Below are 22,934 nucleotides of genomic sequence, written 5' to 3' on the forward strand. Positions count from 1 at the left end.
TCTCGCTCTGTCTGTTCGTCTTCGTCAGTGTTGCCTCTTTGTTTTTGTCTTTTAATGGTTATTAACCCTCTGGAGTCTCCAAAAGCTCCAAATCCAGACTAGAAAACAAAGCAGCGTGGAGCCCTACTGTAAATTTACCTCTAATGTTCTGGCTGTAAACTCCATGAGGCCAGTTTCAGTTACAAAAATTACAAAAAAAGACACAAAATGACCCAAAAAAGACACAAAATGACAGAAAAAAAAACTAAATTACCAAAAAAAAGACTAAAAAAAGACACAAAATGACCAAAAAGAACACAAAAAGACTAAAAAAAGATACAAAATGACCAAAAAGAGACACAAAATGACTAGAAAAAGACACAAAATGACTAAAAAAAGACACAAAATGACCAAAAAGTACACAAAATGACTAAAAAAAGACATGAAATGTCCATAAAACACACAAAATGACAAAAAAAAAAGACACAAAATTACCAAAAAAGGACACAAAATGACTAAAAAAAGACACAAAATGACTTAAAAAAATACACAAAATGACTCCTCCTCTCTCCTCCCCACTTACCCCCCGGCCTCACACACTCATTTTTTTTAACTCGTGTCTTTCTTTTTTTGTCGACAACGTCCTTGCATATAGAGCGTCTCGCTCTGTCTGTTCGTCTTCGTCAGTGTTGCCTCTTTGTTTTTGTCTTTTAATGGTTATTAACCCTCTGGAGTCTCCAAAAGCTCCAAATCCAGACTAGAAAACAAAGCAGCGTGGAGCCCTACTGTAAATTTACCTCTAAAGTTCTGGCTGTAAACTCCATGAGGCCAGTTTCAGTTACAAAAATTACAAAAACAGACACAAAATGACTAAAAAAAGACACAAAATGACCCAAAAAAGACACAAAATGACCCAAAAAAGACACAAAATGACAGAAAAAAAACTAAATTACCAAAAAAAAGAAACAAAATGACTAAAAAAGACACAAAAAGACTAAAAAAAGACACAAAATGACCAAAAAGGACACAAAAAGACTAAAAAAAGATACAAAATGACCAAAAAGAGACACGAAATGACTAGAAAAAGGCACAAAATGACACAAAAAAGACACAAAATGACCAAAAAGTACACAAAATGACTAAAAAAAGACACAAAATGACCAAAAAAGACATATAATGACCAAAAAAGACACAAAATGACTAAAAAAAGACACAAAACGACTAAAAAAAGACACAAAATGACCAAAAAAATACACAAAAAATGACAAAAAAATACACAAAATGACCTAAATTGTTACGCTAAAAACACAAAAGTTTCAGGAAAATCTGACTCTTTGTTTAAAAAAAAAAAGGAAAGAACCTGAGAGTCAGGTTTCAAACTTTGGTAGATATAGTTCATGAGATATAGAGAATAAAAAAATACAAATAATATGAAAAAAAATATATATAGACACACAAAATGTTGCTGCATCAGGACAAAGGTCACTATATTTCATTATGTTATTGAATTCTCTCTATGTGTTAATTTTCATCTTTGTTGCTATTCGTCCCTCTTTTTTAATGTTTTTGGAAAATATTCATATTGTAACTGTTGACTTGTTGCAGACTGAGAGACTGTCTGTATCTGTGAACATACTGTATGTCTTTGTTTCTCTCCTCCTAATAAAGGAGAAACAGAAACAGTGTGTCAGATGAAATCTCGTCTGTTGATGACATCATCATGTTGTTGTAGAATCAGTCAGCTGATCAACGACATCATCAGAATGTTAAACAGAGTTTAGCTCATTTAGAATCCAGAGTGCTGACAACATTTCTCCTCCTCCTCTCTCTATTCCTCCTCCTTCTCCTCCTCTTCCCTTTTCCTCCTCCACATCATCATCCTCTTTCTCCTATTTTTTTCTCCTTTTCTTCTTCTCTTCCGCCTTCTTCCTTCCCTTTCTCCTTCTCTTTCTTTACTTGCTCTTTTTCTTCCTATTTCTCTTCTTCTTCCTTCTTTCTCCTCCACCTGTTTCTCCTCCTTATTTCTCCTCCTCCTGTTTCTCCTCCTCCCCTTCCTTCTTTCTCCTCCTCCTCTTCCTTCTCTTTCTCCTCCCTCTCTCTCTCCTCCTTCTCCTTCTCTTTCTTTTTCTCCTCCTCGTCTCTCTCATCCTCTCTCCCTCCTCCTTTTCCTCCTCCTCCTTCTCCTTCTCTCTCTCCTCCTCCTCCTCTCATCTTTCTTTTTCTCTTCCTCTTCTTCCTCCTCCTCCTCCTCTTCCTTCTCTTTCTCCTCCCTCTCTCTCTCCTCCTTCTCCTTATCTTTCTTTTTCTCCTTCTCTTCTCTCTCATTCTCTCTCTCCCTCCTCCTCCTTTTCCTCCTCCTCCTTCTCCTTCTCCTCCTCCTCTTCCTTCTCTTTCTCCTCCCTCTCTCTCTCCTCCTTCTCCTTCTCTTTCTTTTTCTCCTCCTATTCTCTCTCATCCTCTCTCTCCCTCCTCCTCCTTTTCCTCCTTCTCCTTCTCTCTCTCCTCTTCCTCCTCTCATCTTTCTTTTTCTCTTCCTCTTCTTCCTCCTCCTCTTACTCCTCCTCCTCCTCCTCTCTCTCCCTACTCCTTTACCTCCTTCTCCTCTTCCTTTTTTCTCCTCCTGTTTCTCCTCCTTCTCCTCCTCTCTCTTCCTCCTCCTTCTCCTCCTCATTCTCCTCCTCTTCCTCCTCTCTCTCCTTCTCCTCCTCCTCCTCTCTGCAGCTCAGCAGCATGCCTCCTGACTCCTGCAGTGAGTTCAGTTTCTCTAAAAAGGGTCAGCTGATCATGAGCGCCGTTAGTCCGGCGAGCAGCTTGGCCCCGCCCCCTCTGAGCGCCTCCTCCTCCCTGCTGACCAATGGCTCGTCTCCTCCCAGCCTGCAGGCTCCTCCCTCTCCTGACCTCCTCCTGCAGAAATGGATCCTCACCGCCGCCAAGGTGGGTGGAGCCTCAGAGACACACCTGCAGAGTACAGAGCATCTATATATATATATATATATATACATCTATATATATAGATGTATATATATATAGATGTTTTAACTCTATGGAGTCTTGGACTATTTTGTCCATTTTTGAAAACCTTTTCATGTCTTTTTTGTGTCTTTTTCCTAGTCATTTTGTGTCTTTTTTGGTCATTTTGTGTCTTTTTTCTAGTCAGTTTGTGTCTTTTTTGTGTCTTTTTTTTAGTTATTTTGTGTCTTTTTTGTCATTTTGTGTCTTTTTGGTGTCTTTTTTTGGTCATTTTGTGTCTTTTTTTGTCATTGTGTCTTTTTGTGTCTTGTTTTAACTCTATGGAGTCTTGGACTATTTTGTCCATTTTTGAAAACCTTTTCATGTCTTTTTTGTGTCTTTTTTCTAGTCATTTTGTCTTTTTTTGTGTCTTTTTTTTGTCATTTTGTGTCTTTTTTTGTGTCTTTTGTGTCTTTTTTGGTCATTTTGTGTCATGAAGAAGTTGTGCTCCGGCGCTTTCATGGACTCCAGATGTTAACTGTGTGTGTCTGTGTGTGTCTGTGTGTGTCTGTGTGTCTGTGTGTGTCTGTGTGTGTGTGTGTGTGTGTGTGTGTGTGTGTGTGTGTGTGTGTGTGTGTGTGTGTGTGTGTGTGCAGGGCCGTCCCACGGACCTGGTCAGCCTGACTCGTCCTCTGTCCGGCGGTCTGGGCTTCAGCGTGGTCGGTCTGAACCCGGCAGGAAGCAGCAGTCATGGCGTGTTCGTCAAACACATCCAGCCCGGAGGAATCGCTCACAGGTTCACTGTCACACCTCACCTCATCACGTCGGGTTTCAATAAATCTCTAGTTGGTGGCTGTAAAGTTTCATGAGGCTGTGATTATCCTAGAGGTCACAGCAGCTCGTTTTATACTCTGAGCTCAAGTTTCACTCACTAACATCATCAACATGAAGAACATTGGGCTCATTGAGTCCACAACAGTCTCAGCTTTACACTCAGACCTAATTCATGCCGCTCACAGACTGTTTAGGGACCCCAGGATGCACAAAGACTCACACACAAGAGGGCACAATAACACATTTTTACTACATTTCTCCTGGAACATTAATGTGGTTGGTACCAATGAATTAGAGGACCCAGAATAGAGCCTTGTGGAACTCCACATGTCATTTATGCTCGCTATCGTCTTGAGAAAAACTGCATGGTTTCTACCCCAAACTACATTTGATTTGCATAAAGTGGGCATGTCTGTAAAGTGGAGACTTTTGGGTCAAATAGAACCTTTTTTTTATTCAAATATCTTTCAGGGGTCAGAGGTCAAGAGTCTCAGTTTTCCAGTCGGACCCGATTTATGCAGCTCACAGACTGTTTAGGGACCCCAGGATGCACAAAGATTCACACACAAGAGGACACAACAACACATTTGTAGTTCATGAGAAAAACTGCAGGATTTCTGCCCTAACTGCATGAGATTTGCATAAAGTGGGCGTGTCTGTAAAGACATCTTGAGGTCAGAGGTCAGGCTGAAAATGGCTAAAATGTGTCCTAACTTCGGAGCATCACTTCACCTCCTTTACTGAAGGAGAAACACTGCATATTTATCAGCATAAAGTGGGCATGTCTGGAGGTCCACTTTGTCCATGCTAAAATAGTCGAACATTGGTATCTTTTCTACAGCCTAAAAACTGAGCCTGCTAAATCTTTCATGCCTGATAACATGCCGTTCCATCGCCCATAAAATTATATTCTATGCAGATGATATCAGCTTTTATATTCCTGTCACACCTGATCATGTGTCATACCCGATTTATGCAGCTCACAGACTGTTTAGGCAACCCAGGATGCACAAAGATTCACACACAAGAGGACACAACAACACATTTATATTCATGAGTCTCTGTGTGCGGCTGCAGGGACGGGCGTCTGCATGAGCGGGACCAGATCCTGGTGATCAACGGGAGTCCTCTGCAGCCGGGGATCAGCCAGCAGGAGGCGCTGACGCTGCTGCAGCAGCCGGGGGAGGCCGTGGAGCTGGTGGTGGCCAGAGACCACGCCCTCAACGCAGCTTCATCATCATCATCATCATCGTTAGCGTCATCACAAGCTGCCACCAACGCCATCAGCACGGTAAGAAAACACAGACAGTGTCACATAAGTGTTCACTGGGTGGTTTGGTCTACTTCTCTTTTGATTTGTGCTTTAAAAATACAGTCTAAAGCTCAATAATTCCTCAAAAAACAAAAACAATGTTTCTTAGTTTCTGTTTGTGAGCCGATAAAATGAACATGCATTTAGTAAAAGGTGTGCATTTAAAACTTAATTTCAGTAAAAGTTTCTCAGTTTCTCAACACATTAAAAAGCAACACTTCACCTTTCAGTTGATCACAAATGAAAATGTGTTTGTTTGGGTTTTTTTTTCTTAATTGTCAATAATTGCAACCGTGAGAGGTCACTGAGTTCAGTCTGGGTATCATCTGATAATCTGGAGTTCATTCTTAATTTTAAAAGAAGAAAAACAGAAATATGTTGTTTGTTTCAAAACATAAAATAGAAAAAAAGGTTTTTGAGTCAGAATCAAAAAGCCAAAAATGTATTAAAACCAGTCTGTTTATGTTTTTTGGCAATTATTTTTGTTGGTTGAACTTCTAATGTTACCCCTGTATGCCCAGTGCCAATGTCCAGCTTTTATTTTGACAGCTTTTGTTTCCTGTCTGTCCACCGTGTCTGCGTCCCAAATAAGAAGTGACAAGAAGAAAATGACCGTGTTTGATTTAGTTTTTATTTTAAAATGGAAAAGCCCAAAAAACATTCATTCCGTTTTAGGATCCAAACTAAATAATGAATTGGCTGAACGTACACAGACGTATAGATTCTTCCATCAAAAATGAAAAATGATAAAAGGAATTAGCAAAAAAACAAAACAAAGCAGACATTGTTAATGGGTTATACTTTTTAGATTCTGACACAAAAAGGAGTTTTCCTTTGTTTTAAACGTTTTAAACTGATTTACGTTTTTTCATCTAAAAATTCCAAATGAATCATGGTTTATCCACTGATACCCAGACTGAGTATTAGGTCATAAATGTGCACAATAAATATTTAGCTGACGGGTCCAGTAGGACGAGAGATTAGCTGCAGATAGACACACACACTCACAGCCAGATGCATGAAGATAATCATTAATATAGAAATATTATAAGTTTCAGGACCCCTGGAAGGACCCCGACCCCTAGTTTGATAAAAACACTTTACCAGAGTGTCAAAATCTGTAAATAAGTGAAATAATTGGTAACACTTTACAATAATCATCATTTATAAATGGTAAACAGATAGTTTATTAATGTTTAATCATCATTTATAAACCGTATATAAACCATTTAAAATGGTAAATACGTAACTTATTAATGTTTAACTCACCAAATCATTTATAAATGACAAATATATGGTATATTAATGTAAGTTTATAGTTACTTTACCATTAACAAACAATTAAATTATAATTAATAGTTTTAGTTGCACTCATTTTAACATTTTTAACACCATATTAAGTGTGTTAATGATTTTGAAATGATTCATATACCTTTTAAGAAATTGGTTGAATACATTTAACTATTAAATATGTATAGCACTTAAATGGTAAATGGTTAATAATTGGTTTACAAACCATCTATAAACATCACTTAGTTGGTTATTGTAAAGTGTTACCAAATAATATGTTTATTTACACTATTTAGACTAGATTTATTTAGAGTTTGAGTTGTTTGAAGTGAACAGCTTTGATTTGTTTGCCTGAATTTTTAAACATTTTATGATATATTTCCTCTGTGATGAATTATCTGCATTTTCATAACTACAGAGACAGTTATTTCTCTCTCAGCAGCAGATTCTTTAACCTGAAGCTTTGACGCTGCAGTAAACTCCAGATGGAGCTGCACGTCTGACACTAAACTTTTACTGTCGGCTGTTTGAGACAAAAACATGAAAACACACTTAAACCGTGAAAAAAAAAAGTCATTCCCAAATCTTTAGCGTCCACTGTAGGGTAAAAAAAAAAAAAATCAATATTAAACGTCTGATATGTTTAAAATTCTATGATCCAGAGTGTTAAAGTGTCAGCCGGTAATCTCAGAGTTCCCTGCAGTAAAACGGAGCGTCAGCTTTTCTCTTTTCTGGAACAAACGGGACAGGAAGTGGAAGTCTGAGTTTGCACATTTGTTCGTTTTATGTCTCAGAGAAATTATTTTTAAGGTCTGATGTTAAAGCTGCAGATCTGAAATCAGCCTTATGCTGCGCACACACACACACACACACACACACACACACACACACACACACACACACACACACACATCCTTGTACTTCTATCTTTGTGAGGACCCTCATTGGAGCAGCGAATTCCCTTGCAAGGTTATAATAGTTTTAGATTTTTCATTAGTTTTAGTTTTAATTTTGTTGTGAATCTTTGTTTTCAAATTCAGTTAGTTTAGTTACTGCCCAAAATTTTGCATTGAAGTGAATGGGACGGCCGGAAAAAAAATTAGCGAAAAAGAACAATAATTGGAGATTTTTAAACGTCTACTTCTCCGGCATAATTTCAGCTAGAGACTCCATTTAAACTTTAAACAGTAGACACAAGTCTTGTGTATCAGTGTATTAATCCACGTTTCGATAGGCCATATAGTTTTTTATCAATCCCTGTTCAATGACCATGATCATTTTTGTAGAAATTCTGAGATTATAATGGGTGTGTATTGCACGGAATGTTCGTGTCACAGTGTGTGACATCATCGCCAGAGTGTAGAGGGAGAGAAAAAACTGTCAAAAAATAAATTTTAAAACTGCGCTCCAGGCCGCAAATTCCACTCTACAGAAATAATTTATACATAGAAACGTAGGAAAATTTGTCTTCTCACTCACAATCCTCTGGTAAAGCTGTCAGAGTCATAGTTTGGGCGTAGGACACACAGATGCACCACCAACACGCATCAACAGCCTCATTGGCTCCCATATTAAAAACGCAGGAAGCTTTCAGAAAAAGGGAGATGTAACAATTTTTTTAGATCGCTCTAACAAAGCTATTTTTTAATTATAAAAAAACAACATATGTAGACGTTCAGGAAGAACTCAAGTGAAGTCGGATCAATGATAGGTATTATGGTTTTGCCAAAAATGCTTTCTGTTCGAGGCCAGAAATTCCAGTCTGTCTACCTCTGGCTGCTGTCACTGTGCCGGAACAAGTGTCAGTTAATTCTGTTGATTGCTTTGATCTGATTGCCTTTGATCTTTGATGTGATTACAGTTACAGATACACACACACACACACACACACACGCACACGCGCGTAAGTGTGCACACTCCTCACACATGCATACACATGCTTCAAACCACACACGCACACACACATTTTGAGGTTAAAGGGCATAGTTATAAATCTCTGAAGAATCTCATCATAGTGTACACACACCGGCAGTAGCCCCCGTGGCCCTTTCAAAATTTCCCCAGAGGAAATTTTCTAATTATCATTATCATGTAACCTTTAACCCTTAAAACAAAGTCTGAAATCTAAAAAAAAAAGCCTTTAAAGAAGTGTTGACCGGTCGAAATGTCCTCACTTTGCAAAGATGTCCTCACTCTGTTGGTTAAAAACGTGTCCAGGTCCTCACTATGTAGGAAGAACAAGGACACACACACACACACACACACACACACACACACACACACACACACACACACACACACACACACACGGCCCTGTTGGCTGTCACTCAGAACAAGTGTTTCAGCGCGGGCATCCATCATAGCGGAGGTGGTTTTGAGGCCAGGTTCCCGTAGCGGAGTGAGACCTCCTGTTTATGTTTATAGCGGAGTGAGACCTCCTGTTTATGTTTATGACGAGCCGTAACTCTGCTGACATTGACTGGGATGATTTTTACGACCTTTAAAGCCAATAGGAAATCAAGTTAGTGCTCCACTTGCAGCATCGCTCCTGACAATATGTATTTAAGTCTGAGAGGAGCAAGATCAATGAATGTCGACATGACGGGCGAGTCAAAGACTGGCAGCCAGGAGGGAGAGAGGGAGCAGAGAGGAGGAGGAGCAGAGAGGAGGTGCAGAGGGAGGAAGTGATGTCATCGTGCAATAATACTAAAGAGACAGGGTCAGAGGTGAAAATGGAGATGTGATGATGACCAAACTGTGGTCGGTGGACCTCAGAGGAGTCTTAATCTACAGGAGAGTCTGGACTTTCCCACGTTTTTTTAGTCATTTTGTGTCTTTTTGTGTCTTTTTTGGTCTTTTTGTGTCATTTTTAGTCATTTTGTTTCCTTTTTTAGTCATTTTGTGTCTTTTTTTAAATCATTTTGTGTCTTTTTTTAGTCATTTTGTGTCTTTTTTTTAGTCATTTTGTGTCTTTTTGTGTATTTTTTGGTCTTTTTGTGTCTTTTTTGTCATTGTGTCTTTTTTTAATCATTTTGTGTCTTTTTTTGGTCATTTTGTGTCTTTTTTGGGCCATTTTGTGTCTTTTTAGTAATTTCTTATCACTTTTTTTGTTCATTTTGTGTCTTTTTTTTGTTCATTTTGTGTCTTTTTTTAAGCAATTTAGTTTTTTTCTGTCATTTTGTTTCTCTTTTTGGTCATTTTGATGCTGCCACCAACCAACAACCACTGAGCTTTATGCAGATGATTGCATGATGATGTCACCAATATGCAAATGAGTGCATGATGTAATTTGCACCTAAGCCCTCAAAAAAAACAAGGGACAACCTGCAAAATCCACCGATAAAAAAACAAAACAGATCTTTTAATAGGAAGTAAAAAGAAACTCCAGGACACACGGAGCTTCTTCTCCAGATGCTGCAGGTGGAGCTTTACTCTGAGTCTCTCCTCCTGTCATTGGACACATGAGGAGGACATGAAAATGTTTGAGAAGTGTGACATTTAAACCGTCAGCAGAAGGAGAAGTGAGAGGAGCGATGTGGTGACAGAGCGGAGGCGCTGTGGACTGTTAATGTGAGCCGAGGATCACAGGTTAGCCTCCGCCGTCATCACTCTGCCCCGCTCTGATGTCGCTCATTATCACACAGAATTACACTGCCCCTCTTGTTTGTTGCCCTCCTCCTCCTCCTCCTTCTCCTCCTCCTGCTGCTCCTCCTCATTGGAGCGGGGCCACGTCCTGCATACCAGGCCTCCGCTCCTCCTGCTTTTGTTTTATTCATGTCCCGATTCTATCGAGGTCACGTTTAATGGAGCCGCGGACATAAAAAACGCAACTCTGGCTGAGGTTTTATGGCTAACTATCCGTCTCCTGCAAACTTAATTTAATGTATTTATTTAATCAATATAAAAATAAATTAATTAAGTGTGTATATATACATATTACACTTAATTAGGAATGGGCAATGTGCTTAAAACTCTTAAAATTGCACTAAATATACTATGATTAATTTACTTTCTCTACCTTTTCTTATGAAAACAATCTTTTTATTGCATTTTTCTTTTTTTGGGAAAAAAAATTAATTTAAAATAAATTTAAAAAAAATGGTAACCAGTTATTGTAAGTTCCCCTTTAATAAAAAAAATCATAAAAAATAAAAATGTCATAAAAAATAAAATAAAAATGTGTCTGAATGAAACATACACATGTTGTTGTTGTGGTTAATTAATAAATGCACATAAATATAAATTTTACATGCAATGAATACTTACTATTTTCTACTTTTGGAAGTAAAACTGAGAAGATGATTTTTTTTTTTTTCAAAATAAGATAAATTCTGGTGTGCCGGACCTCTCTCCGTTTAATTAAATTTAATGTATTTAATCAATAAAAAAATAAATGAATAAAGTGTATATATATACATATTACACTTAATTAGGAATGGGTAATGTGCTTAAAACTCTTAAAATTGCACTAAAATATACTATGATTAATTTACTTTCTCTACCTTTTCTTATGAAAACAATTATTTAATAATAATAATAATAATAATAATTATAAGATTTTATTTTTTTTTCAAAATAAGATAAATTCTGATGTGCCGGACCTCCTCTGCTCCTCTCTGCTCCTCTCTGCTCCTCTCTGCTCCTCTCTGCTCCTCTCTCCTCCTCTCTCTGATGCTGACAGGAAGCTGCTCGCTCATAAAGACGAGCCGTAAATCAACCAGTCAGATATGATTTTTTTTTTTTTTACAGCTTTTGTCTATTTAGTGAATATTTTCCCGCCATCAGTTAGGACGGCGTGTCTTTTTCTGTAATTTACGGCTCTCCTAAAAGTGACAAAAAGCAGAAATTAGAGGGATAAAAGATAACAGATTGTGTGATTAAAGAAACCTTAAAGAGGCTTTAAAGCTGAGAGAACGAAGTGAAGAACAACTGCAGGAAGTTTACTCCTCCTGCTCACATGACCCGCCTCCTGTCAATCAAACCTGCTGTCACACAGGAAAACCTGCTGTCACTCACACAGGAGAAAAACAAACCGTTTCCACACAGGCTTTACTCCCAGCATGCATTTCTGCTCATCACTGGAAGCTGAAAAAATTAAATATATAAACTTATATGATGTGTATGAAGTCCTGCAGCTCTATGTAATCAGCTCAATCATGGCTAGAAGTGGGAACAACTCAAACGGACAGAAATCAGAAAAAGTTGAATTCCTTGAATGAATTCTTTTTTTTATTAGAATGAAAAATAATTTATATAACAACACTTTTCCAAAAATGACCAAAAAAGTAACTAAGAAAAGACACAAAATTAACACAAAATAACCAGAAATGATGAAAAAAAGAGACCAATTTACCAAAAAAGACACAAATTAACTAATACACAAAATTTGCAAAAAAAGACAAAATTACCCCAAAATATGTAAAAAATAAAAACAACACAACAAAAACAACAACAAAACAAACAAATTGTCATGTTTCCAGCCTCTCCTGTCCTCTCCTCTCTGCTCTGTGTAAACAGATTCTCAGCAGAATCAATCATGTCTTCAGTGTCTCTGAGGAGAATTTAATGTTTTTAACAGGATCTGGTTTATTTTAAATGACACATGGAGAATAAGAGAGAGATAAGAGAGAGATTCTGACACTAATATCAACATATAACGGAAACTTTCGTAACCGATGATCCGTTCAGGGACCGTCTGAAAGTTCAAACTCTGACGATAATTCCTGTTTTTACGGTTTCTTTCTGTACAATAAACGCTGGATTATTGGCGATTTTTTAAAAAGAAAACATACGTTTCAATCCTGCCAGCAGGGTTCAGAGGTGATTTACATACTTTTTCGGCGGTTCAGAGGGTTAAATGAGCACTGTCTTCCACTGAACCTTTCCTGTCCCAGTTCCAGAAACCTTCCTCCTGTTCTGTCACGTTCTGCTGTCAACAAAAACAAATTGGTTCCTAGACATTTTCTAATGAGGGCCAGCAGCTAGATCCCTGTTGTAAGCACCTGTTTACTTTTTTCCTGTCCTGTCTCAGTCCTATAATCCACAGAATTCCATGAGAAAATTGTTGAATTACTATAAATTGGTCCTGAAGTGTTCTGAAATGCTAAGGACACAAAAATTCCAAAAAAAGACACAAAATTAATAAAAAAGACACTAAATTATTAAAAAAAGACACAGAATTACCAAAAGACACAACATTTCCAAAAAAGGACACAAAATTAATAGAAGACACAAAATTATTTTTTTAAAAAGACAGAATTACCAAAAAGACACAAAATTACTAAAAAAAGACACAGAATTACCAAAAACACAAAATTAATTAAAAAAAAAGACACAAAATTAATAAAATAAGACACAAAATTATTAAAAAAACTATAAAAAAAAAGATACAAAATTACCAAAAAAAAGACACAAAATTACAAACAAAAAATACTAAAAAAGACACAAAATTACAAAAAAAAGCCTTCAGGTTTTGCAGGCGTTTTAGGCCTAAATGGGTTAATACAGCATGATGACATTAACGTTGTCTGCACAAAGATCTGTCCTCCAGAGTCACATTAAAGGTGTGAAACGTGTCTCACCTGTTCTAACTTTAACACCGCTCTGATTCACCTGCACACCAAACAACACGGAGCACGTTAGTTTCCTCTGGTGCAGAAACCAGACGAAACCCGACACGTTCCCCTGAACAAAGCAGCTGCAGAACAGAAGAAGAGTGAAGTCGTGCTGCAGAGGGAAACATTTAACACGTTCAGCATCGAGGCGACTTTATCAGGTAGAAGAGGCTCCTGCAGCGTCCTGCATCAGAGAGGGGCCTCCTCTATCAGATCACAGCTGTAATAGGAGCCCCGTGTGTGTGTGTGTGTGTGTGTGTGTGTGTGTGTGTGTGTGTGTGTGTGTGTGGCTGCAGCCTCTCATTGATCAGCGGTGTGTATCAGAGAGGAGGAAATGCTCTCAGCTGGTAATTACCTGCCGAGGTTCACTTTAAGGACCTTTCACCTCGGGACAGATCGGCTGCTGCTGCTGACGAGGAACACAAAGCAAATGAAATGATTAGAACTACAGCCGTTCATTTATTTATTTATTCATAAAGCTGCTTTAGATTAGGCCCGTTTGACTGCATTGATCTGCAGGAAGGGATAATTGGATCAAAGCGTTCTGCCTGCAGCTCTAACTGAAATCAGATGCTTCGAATCAAATTAATTTTGATTCCTCGAATGCAGCTTATTAACTTTCATCAGGTTGATTTTCCCCGTTTTTGACGTGAATGTCAAACAAATTGAATCATTTTGGAACGTTTACAGACAGCTGCAGCTTATAAATGAGTAAACAAACAAACAAACAAACAGACAGAACAGAACAAGAGGTTTTTAATGATGATGAAGTCCAGAGTTCGGCCTCGAGTTGAGTCGTTAAAAAACAACAAAACAATGTTTTTAATCAAATTAAATAACAGTTTTCCTTCTTTCTTTATCAAACTCAATTCAACATCACAGGAAACATTATGAGCTGAACAAAGAGATGAATATGATGAAAAAATAGAAATATGAAAAGATTTAGATTTTAGATTTTATTTATTTAAAGAAATGGAAGGAAATTTTAACATTATATTCTATGTAAAATTGTAAAAATCTACAATGCCTACAGTTTAATGTTCTAAATTTAATTACATTTAATTAATTCTAATGTATTAATTTAGTAAACAAAAAGAAATTAATAAAGTATATATATTATATTACATATATATATATATATATATATATTACACTCTATTAGGCATGGGGGAAGAATTTAATTCAGATTTACAATATTATCCCATTAATCAATAATTACTAAAATGTGCTTAAAACTCTTAAAATTGCACTAAAATATACTATAATTAGTTTACTTTCTCTACATTTTCTCAAGAAAACAATCTTTTTATTGCATTTTTTTGGGGGGGGAAAAAAAGAAAGAAATAATCTAAAAAAACAAAAAAGGTAACCAGTTATTGTAAGTTCCCTCTTAATAAAAAATATCATAAAAAATAAAAATGTCATAAAAAATAAAAAATAAAAATGAGTCTGAATAAACATGGTGTTGTGATTGTGGTTAATTAATAAATGCACATAAATATACATTTTACATGCATTACAGTTTTATTTTCTACATTTAAAAATTGTAAAACTGGGAAGATTTTTTTTTTCAAAATAAGATAAATTCTGCTTGATTTGAACTCAAAGGTTTTGATCAAATTAATGTTTCTGTCAGAGAAAAAAACTGTAGTAAAGTTCAGTAAATTTGCCGGTCAGGTCACTCGTCAGGATATTCACAATATTCACCACAATCAAACTTATCCTGAGTGCTTATTTTTTGTTTTTTTTCACTCCAAAATAAAAAGTTTAACTGGAAATTTATTGCAAGTCTCATACAGGACATGTAAATATATTCGACTTTAGTTTGAAGTGAAAGGAGAAACACAAACTAACTTCTTATTCTTTGAATCTGTATTTGAGGTGTTAATAAATGTCTGTGTCCTGTGTGTTCCTGCTGCAGGACCAGTGGGGTCACATGGAGGAGATCCAGCTGCAGAACGACGGTTCTGGTTTGGGTTTCGGCATCGTTGGCGGCCGGACGAGCGGTGTGGTGGTCCGCACGCTGCTGCCCAACAGCGTGGCCCACAGGGTGAGTGATGTCATAACCAGGGCCAGATTAACACTCTGCTGTACCCTGGCCGAACTCAATGTGACTTTCATGGTAGCCTCTCTTTTTCTTTTTGAGATATTCAGCATTCTCGTCCCCCTGGTGCTTCACCATTTTTCCATTAGCTCTGTGTTTCTGTTGTTAGGTGAGGTTACCGCTAGAGGAGGTTACCTCTAGGTGAGGTTACCTCTAGGTGAGGTTACCGCTAGGCGAGGTTACCTCAAGGTGAGGTTACTGCTAGGTGAGGTTACCGCCAGGTGAGGTTACCGCTAGGTGAGGTTACCTCTAGGTGAGGTTACTGCTAGGTGAGGTTACTGCTAGGTGAGGTTACCGCTAGGTGAGGTTACCGCCAGGTGAGGTTACCGATAGATGAGGTTACCGCTAGGTGAGGTTACCGCTAGGTGAGGTTACCTCTAGGTGAGGTTACCACTAGGTGAGGTTACCGCCAGGTGAGGTTACCGCTAGGTGAGGTTACCTCTAGGTGAGGTTACCGCTAGGTGAGGTTACCGCTAGGTGAGGTTACCGCTAGGCGAGGTTACCTCTAGGCGAGGTTACCTCTAGGCGAGGTTACCGCCAGGCGAGGTTACCGCCAGGCGAGGTTACCGCCAGGCGAGGTTACCGATAGGTGAGGTTAGCGATAGGTGAGGTTACCGCCAGGTGAGTTTACCGCCAGGTGAGGTTACCGCCAGGCGAGGTTACCGCTAGGCGAGGTTACCGCTAGGCGAGGTTACCGCTAGGCGAGGTTACCGCTAGGCGAGGTTACCGCTAGGTGAGGTTACCGCCAGGTGAGGTTACCGCCAGGTGAGGTTACCGCTAGGTGAGGTTACCGCCAGGTGAGTTTACCGCCAGGTGAGGTTACCGCTAGGCGAGGTTACCGCTAGGCGAGGTTACCGCTAGGCGAGGTTACCGCTAGGTGAGGTTACTGCCAGGTGAGGTTACCGCTAGGTGAGGTTACCGCTAGGCGAGGTTACCGCCAGGTGAGGTTACCGCTAGGTGAGGTTACCGCCAGGTGATGTTACCGCTAGGTGAGGTTACCTGTGTATACTGCAGGAGGGATGTTACACATGTCCTTATTCTCGCGATATAGCCTTTATTTTTAAACTTTTCTATTTTCGCCTCAGTTTATCCGGCCTTGGTCACAATGCCACTGAAAATAACATCTAAAGACTAAAAACCAGAGAGAGACTGAAAGGAGCAGAAAGCTGAGCTGCTGCAGCAGAAATCAGCTCAGTGGAAGTTTTTATCTGCATAAATAACAGAGAAAAGACGAGCGGTGCATCAGAACAGACAGCAGGAACAGAGGAGGAGTTATCGCCGTGTAAGTGGATTAATTAGATCAATTAGATTAATTGGACAAGAGTAATTTCTCTGCAAAGACTCAGACTCAGAGACACGTTGAACCACTTCCTGTTCATGAAGCTGCAGCCTGTTTGAAGCCTCTGACTCGCTCCTTATCGTCCTCCACCCGAGCTAACCTTCGCCATTTACCTCCCTGTCTTCCTCTCTGCTGCTTCTTTTCATCTTTGCTTTTATATTTTCCCTCTTCACCGCAGCGGGAGGCAACCACTGACGGTATTTCTGCTTATTTGTAGCTGAAATCACACATTATTTTGCTGCAGAATGTGAAAAAATGACACTAAAGAAGCATCTTTATCCATTTGAATGACTGTTAGAGCTGTACCCATTCTTAAAGTGTTATAGTTTAAGTAGTTATTTTGGATTGGTTGCAATGTTTTTCTTTTTATCCTTTGTATTATTATTGTATATATTTGTTTGAGTAGTTACCTTGCATTGGTATTTAAGATTGTTTTATTTTTTCATTTCCAAAACAGTCGATTTGCATGTAAATTAAAAATAAAATAGTTTTCATTCTAGAAAGAAACTTCACATTTTAAAAATGTTCTAGAAACATAAATGTCACACTGTGAAAGCTCCTATGATTGAACTTTCAACTGGCTTTCTCAGCTTGTCTACATATCAGATATAAATAAAGTTATTACTGGAAATAAAACATGCATTTTCAATAAATAGATGGACTCCAGAGGGTTAACCCTATAAAAGCCAAGTGTATCATATTAGATACAGTTATTTTTGAGACCTCTACATCATCAAAAACCTGATGTATACATGTGTTGAAGATAAACAAACTGAGCAACAAATTGCACAAAAATACCAGATGTAGCAAAAATGATATGCAGGTTCCACGAATGAATCATTGCTGCATTAAAAAACTTCATATCAGCAGATGTATGATGTTGTGTTATATGGAAAAAATATGTATTTTGCATGTTTGAGGAAAAAGGAAAAGTCAAAGTCTTAATAGGTTAAATATGTTAGGGTTTATATGTTTTTGTAAGTTCGAGAAAAACAAACTGTGAGCAACAAATTGCACAAAAAGACCTGATGTATCAAATATGATACAAATTAGAATTCATATATGCAATTTATTTATTTCTTAAAATTTGTCAGCAGGTTAATAAGCACTCAGTTTTTACAAAAATTGAATTTTCTGGCAATTATTTCATGGTTCAGGCTTTATAGGGTTAACTACATTGTCCCTATCAAATAAAAAAATAAAAAAATAAATTCTCATATAAATTAATTTGATGACAGAGAACAACAACCATGTCTCCTCTCTGATTGGCTCTCCTCTCCTCTCCTCTCGTCCAATCAGGACGGGCGTCTGCGTACAGGTGACCACATCCTGCGCATCGGGGCGACGCCCACCAGCGGGCTGAACAGCGACCAGGTGGTGAAGGTGCTGCAGGGCTGTGGGAGTCATGTGACGCTGCTGGTGGCCAGAGATCCCCGGGGTCAAAGGTCAGCGGCCCCGCCTCCACCGCCGCTGCCTCCTGACTCCGCCCCCGTCACCTCCTTACCCCCCCGACCGCCGAACCCGCCACAGCGCCGCCTCAGCAAGACGGTGAGCAGACAGGAGGTTAAATAATCTGTTTTTTCTCTTCTTTCGACTAGATAAAGCTGAATTTTCTGTGTTTGTGTTCCAGCCGAACCTGGAGGGATACGAGATCCACGAGGTTCCTCTGACCAAGAAGGACGGACAGAGTCTCGGCATCTCCATCATCGGCTACAACCCGCTGACCAGCCAAGGTACAAAAAGACAGTACAACACACAGAATACACAGAAAATACTACAACAGGCTCAGGAACGACAGGACAGGACAGTAAAGCACACTAACACACAGAAAAACACACAGAAAAACACAGAAAATACTACAAAAACACATTCAAACAAAACCAGCACTCCCAAACAATACGAGCTGTCCGCACTCAAACATGTCATTGCCAGTGTGTACCTGTAACTTCAAAGTAAAAGCCCCAAGCTGAAGCCTGAAGTCAACATTTACAGTGAAACAGCTTCAATTGTAGGGCTTTTATTTTGAAGGAATTGTAGGTTGTTTTTTTTAAATAGTGAAGCTTTTGCAGGAAACAGCTCAAGAGCTTTTACTGTCAAACAGCTGCAGGGCCTTCATTGTGAAACAGTTTTAGGGCTTTTATTGTGAAGAAGCTTAAGGACTTTTAGTGCAAAACAGTTGTAGTACTTTTATTTTGACACAGGTTCAGTGGGGTTGCTGTTAACCAGCGACACAACTTTCATCGTGAACAAGCTGTAGGGCTTTTACTGTGAAACATGTAGGGCCTTTATTGTGAAACAGCTGAAGAGCTTTTACCATGAAACAGCTGCAGGGCCTTTATTGTGAAACAGTTTTAGGGCATTTATTGTGAAACAGCTGTAGAGCTTTTATTTTGAAACAGCTATAGGGTTTTCACTATTACACTGCTAAAGAGCTTTTACTTTAAAGGGTTTTTAATATTTTCAGCACTTGTTCTCTTCTGTTTTTTTTTTTTTATATTCCTATAAAACTTAAAAAGACACTCTCTCTGTGTCTCTGTGTCTCTCCTGGTTCTGGTCCAGATGCGGTGGGTGTGTTTGTGAAACACGTGGTTCCCGGCAGCGCCGCGGATCAGAACGGAAACATCAGAGTCCACGACCGACTGATCGCTGTGAGACATTTAATCCTTCATGATTTATTTGTAGTAATTACCTACACGTGTTGTTTATTCTTTTGAAAAACTCCTGTTATACACATTTCATAAAACATGAAACACATTAAATTACCTCCTGTCTGTCTCTCCTCCTGTCTGCCTGTCTCTCTGTCTGTCTCTCCTCCTGTCTGTCTCTCCTCCTGTCTGCCTGTCTCTCTGTCTGTCTCTCCTCCTGACTGTCTCTCCTCCTGTCTGCCTGTCTCTCCTCCTGTCTGTCTCTCCTCCTGTCTGCCTGTCTCTCCTCCTGTCTGTCTCTCCTCCTGTCTGCCTGTCTCTCTGTCTGTCTCTCCTCCTGTCTGTCTCTCCTCCTGTCTGCCTGTCTCTCTGTCTGTCTCTCCTCCTGACTGTCTCTCCTCCTGTCTGCCTGTCTCTCCTCCTGTCTGTCTCTCCTCCTGTCTGCCTGTCTCTCCTCCTGTCTGTCTCTCCTCCTGTCTGCCTGTCTCTCTGTCTGTCTCTCCTCCTGTCTGTCTCTCCTCCTGTCTGCCTGTCTCTCTGTCTGTCTCTCCTCCTGACTGTCTCTCCTCCTGTCTGTCTGTCTCTCCTCCTGTCTGTCTCTCCTCCTGTCTGCCTGTCTCTCTGTCTGTCTCTCCTCCTGACTGTCTCTCCTCCTGTCTGTCTGTCTCTCCTCCTGTCTGTCTCTCCTCCTGTCTGCCTGTCTCTCTGTCTGTCTCTCCTCCTGACTGTCTCTCCTCCTGTCTGTCTGTCTCTCCTCCTGTCTGTCTCTCCTCATGTCTGTCTGTATGTCCTCCTGTCTGTCTCTCCTCCTGTCTGTCTGTCTCTCCTCCTGTCTGTCTCTCCTCCTGCCTGTCTCTCCAGCTGGACGGCGTCAGTCTCCACGGTTTGACCAATCAGGAGGTTCTGGAGGTGATGAAGAAGACGAGTCAGACGGTCGTTCTGTCTGTGGTCCGCAAGAAGACCAGGACCCTGGAGAGGTCCCTGGACAAAGGTAGAGACACAGACAGACAGACAGACGGATAGACAGAATAAAGTGATTTTTGATGAAATATAACTATTTTAATGTTTAATTTGGTTTATTTTTATTGGCTGAAGCATTAATTTTTTATTCTGATATTAGTTTCTGTCTTTAATAAATTGATAAATTATCAATTTAAACTTTTTTTTCAAAGACTGTTGACATAAAAACAGGAAATTAAAAGTTATCTAAAGTATTTAAACTGTTCATGCTGTAAAAATATAAACATTTGTGTGCTTTAAAATGCAAAAAAAGATTCAAGAGAAACAAAGGAAAATGAGTCGGATAATATTATAAAACGCATTAATTAGGCTTTTTTCATTCCCACCACTTATGTTTTTAGAAACTTTACCAAAATGCTCCACAAGTATAAACTGAAATGATCTGAACAGGAAGATGTTGGCCCAATGTTAATAAAGAGACTCATAACTAATATAAAATATATAAATTTTGTTATTTTTTTCCTGACTGAAGCGTTTGTCACACATGATGCGTTCAAGAACCATCGAAAATGTGAAAATGTGAAAATTTTACGATAATTTCAGTTTTTACGGTTTCCTGACATGATAAATGGTGTCATTTTGGCAGAAATTTAACATAAAAACAAAACATTAAAAGCAATTAAAATATTATGAACTGTATCATTCTGTACAAATCTGAACATTTGTCTGCTATAAAATGAAAAAAGATTAAAAAAGAGGTAGAATTAAATCATAAAAAGCATTAATAAGGCCTGTTTAGCCTGCAGTTTGTTCTATATGTGGCCATATGTGAGGCTGAAACCCATTAAAGAGACTTTCTGTTTGTGCTGCACTAACTTCCTGATTATATTTGTATTAAAGCAACAATCTGTGGGGAAGTTAACTCTCTGTGTGTGAAACTTATCGCAGCGTTTTCTTCCTATTTGCTGTCCGGAGCCTCTCTGCCTCTCTGTCCTCTCACACAGATTAAGATGACAAATTTGTTTACAACTCGGTGTAATTTTCCCCCAAAACTCTGTGCAGAAAGTCTGGATTCCTCCTCCTTTCTCCTCCTCCTCCTGCAGCGCCGTGGAGATTAATTCACCCAGCTCAGGGTCATTTTTTTGTCTTGCGATCGGCCGGCGGCGTGCACTGGTCAGCCTGCAGGCCGGAGAGGAACAAGTGATTTTTTAAAAGGCGAGGAAGAGGAGGAGGAGGAGGAGGTGCAGCGCTCTTATCTGCTCCAGACGTCTTTTTCATTTCATTACTGAGAAACCCCGGCTTCTTCTTCTTCTTCTCCTCTGCTCATTCCTGCAGCGCTGGCTCTTATCTGCTGCAGAGACTTATGATGAAGCTGACAGGAAAATAAACTTCACTTTCTACACATCAGCAGCAGTAATGATCCGTCAGGAGGTCAGAGGTCGCGGCGCTCTGTTCCTGCAGTTTACACGCTGTGAAGAGGTTCCAGATCAGACACGATACAGCTTTTAGTTCTCCAGAGCTGCAGAGCAGAGCGGGAAGAGTGCAAATAGAGCTAAATATTAACAATAAATATTAACAATAAGGAGCAAAGAATGAATGTAAACAGACTCGGGTTGTCACGACACTAAGATTTTCAACTTGATATAATTTGCACTCTGCACAATCTCCACTTAATTTGCACTAAGTTGTATATTGTTTATTGTATATTGTTAAATGTCTTTTCTTAGATTGTTTATTTTTTATCTTTATCTTAAAAATTGTGTGAAAATTTTGCGGCTGTAACAAAGAAATTTCCCCGCTGTGGGATTAGTAAAGTCAAATCTATCCATCTATCTATCTTGATACCGATACTCAGGAAAATATTCGATACTCGATACCATTTTCGATACCACCAGGATAAAAACAACGACCCCAAAATTTAACAGAAATAATTTTATGAACAAGAAAAATGCAACATGTAAAAATGAACAGAACCACAGGTTAAATATTTATAATAAAAACAGTTGTGCAAAAAGAAACTGCAATTATGATAACAAGCTTCAGGTCTGAGGTAGTGCAAAAAATAAATAAATACAATAAACAATAACAATTAGAACAATATTTTGAGGTTGTATGCTGTGCACAATATTAGGCACGCTTGATAAGTCGACTTTTCTCTGCTTCAAGAGAGAAAATAACACTTTTCAGTCACCAACATTCATGTAAACTTATTAACTCTTAATGCTTATGTATACTGACACTGTGTCAATAAACGTAATATGGACATACTACGTGCCTGATTTATTTATTTATTTATTTATGTTGTTTATAATCATTAACGTGACGTCAGCCTTTAATTGCTAGCTGCAGCTAACGGCTAATAATAACACGATAACATCAGTAATAGGTCAGTTTGAAACGAAAGACACTAACCTGTTGAAACTCGATACTTTTGAAAACAAGTATCGTATCCGGATACAACGTTTTAGTATCGATACTTTTTTGAGTACGGATACTTTTGACAACTCTAATCCGGATACGAATTAATGTTACAAATGTGGAAGATGGAGAAAACTTTGAGCTGGAAGGTTTTCATGCATTGAGTTGTAGAAATAAATGCAAATTCTTACGTCTCCTTTGTGTGTGTGTTGTGTGTGTGTGTGTGTGTGTGTCAGTGGAGAGGGAGTCGTCTCGTGTGTCTTTGAGGAGGTCTCTGGACGTCAAAACTCGCTCGTCTGGTTTTGGCTCGACGGCGCCGAAGCTCGAACCGCCGTACCCGAACTCAACACAGCTGACAAGAGGTGAACACACACACACACACACACACACACACACACACACACACACACACACACACACACACACACACTGTTAACACAGTTTCAAGCCTAATAAATGTCTTAAAAATGAAATGAAAAATACATTTTCC

The 22,934-nt window shown here is 38.9% G+C and overlaps 1 protein-coding gene across 1 annotated transcript in view; it reads left to right on the plus strand.

The window, feature by feature from the left end:
- The window catches only part of patj (PATJ crumbs cell polarity complex component), a 211,853-nt gene that overhangs the window by 8,483 nt on the left and 180,436 nt on the right, over window positions 1-22,934 (plus strand). The window contains 9 exon segments of the mRNA XM_059341129.1: window positions 2,701-2,913; window positions 3,585-3,724; window positions 4,840-5,053; window positions 14,900-15,028; window positions 17,721-17,969; window positions 18,052-18,154; window positions 18,981-19,069; window positions 19,928-20,057; window positions 22,681-22,806. Coding sequence (XP_059197112.1) covers window positions 2,701-2,913; window positions 3,585-3,724; window positions 4,840-5,053; window positions 14,900-15,028; window positions 17,721-17,969; window positions 18,052-18,154; window positions 18,981-19,069; window positions 19,928-20,057; window positions 22,681-22,806 — 1,393 coding nt within the window.

Source organism: Centropristis striata, chromosome 9 (assembly GCF_030273125.1).
Source record: "Centropristis striata isolate RG_2023a ecotype Rhode Island chromosome 9, C.striata_1.0, whole genome shotgun sequence".
Taxonomy (NCBI): Eukaryota; Metazoa; Chordata; class Actinopteri; order Perciformes; family Serranidae; genus Centropristis; species Centropristis striata.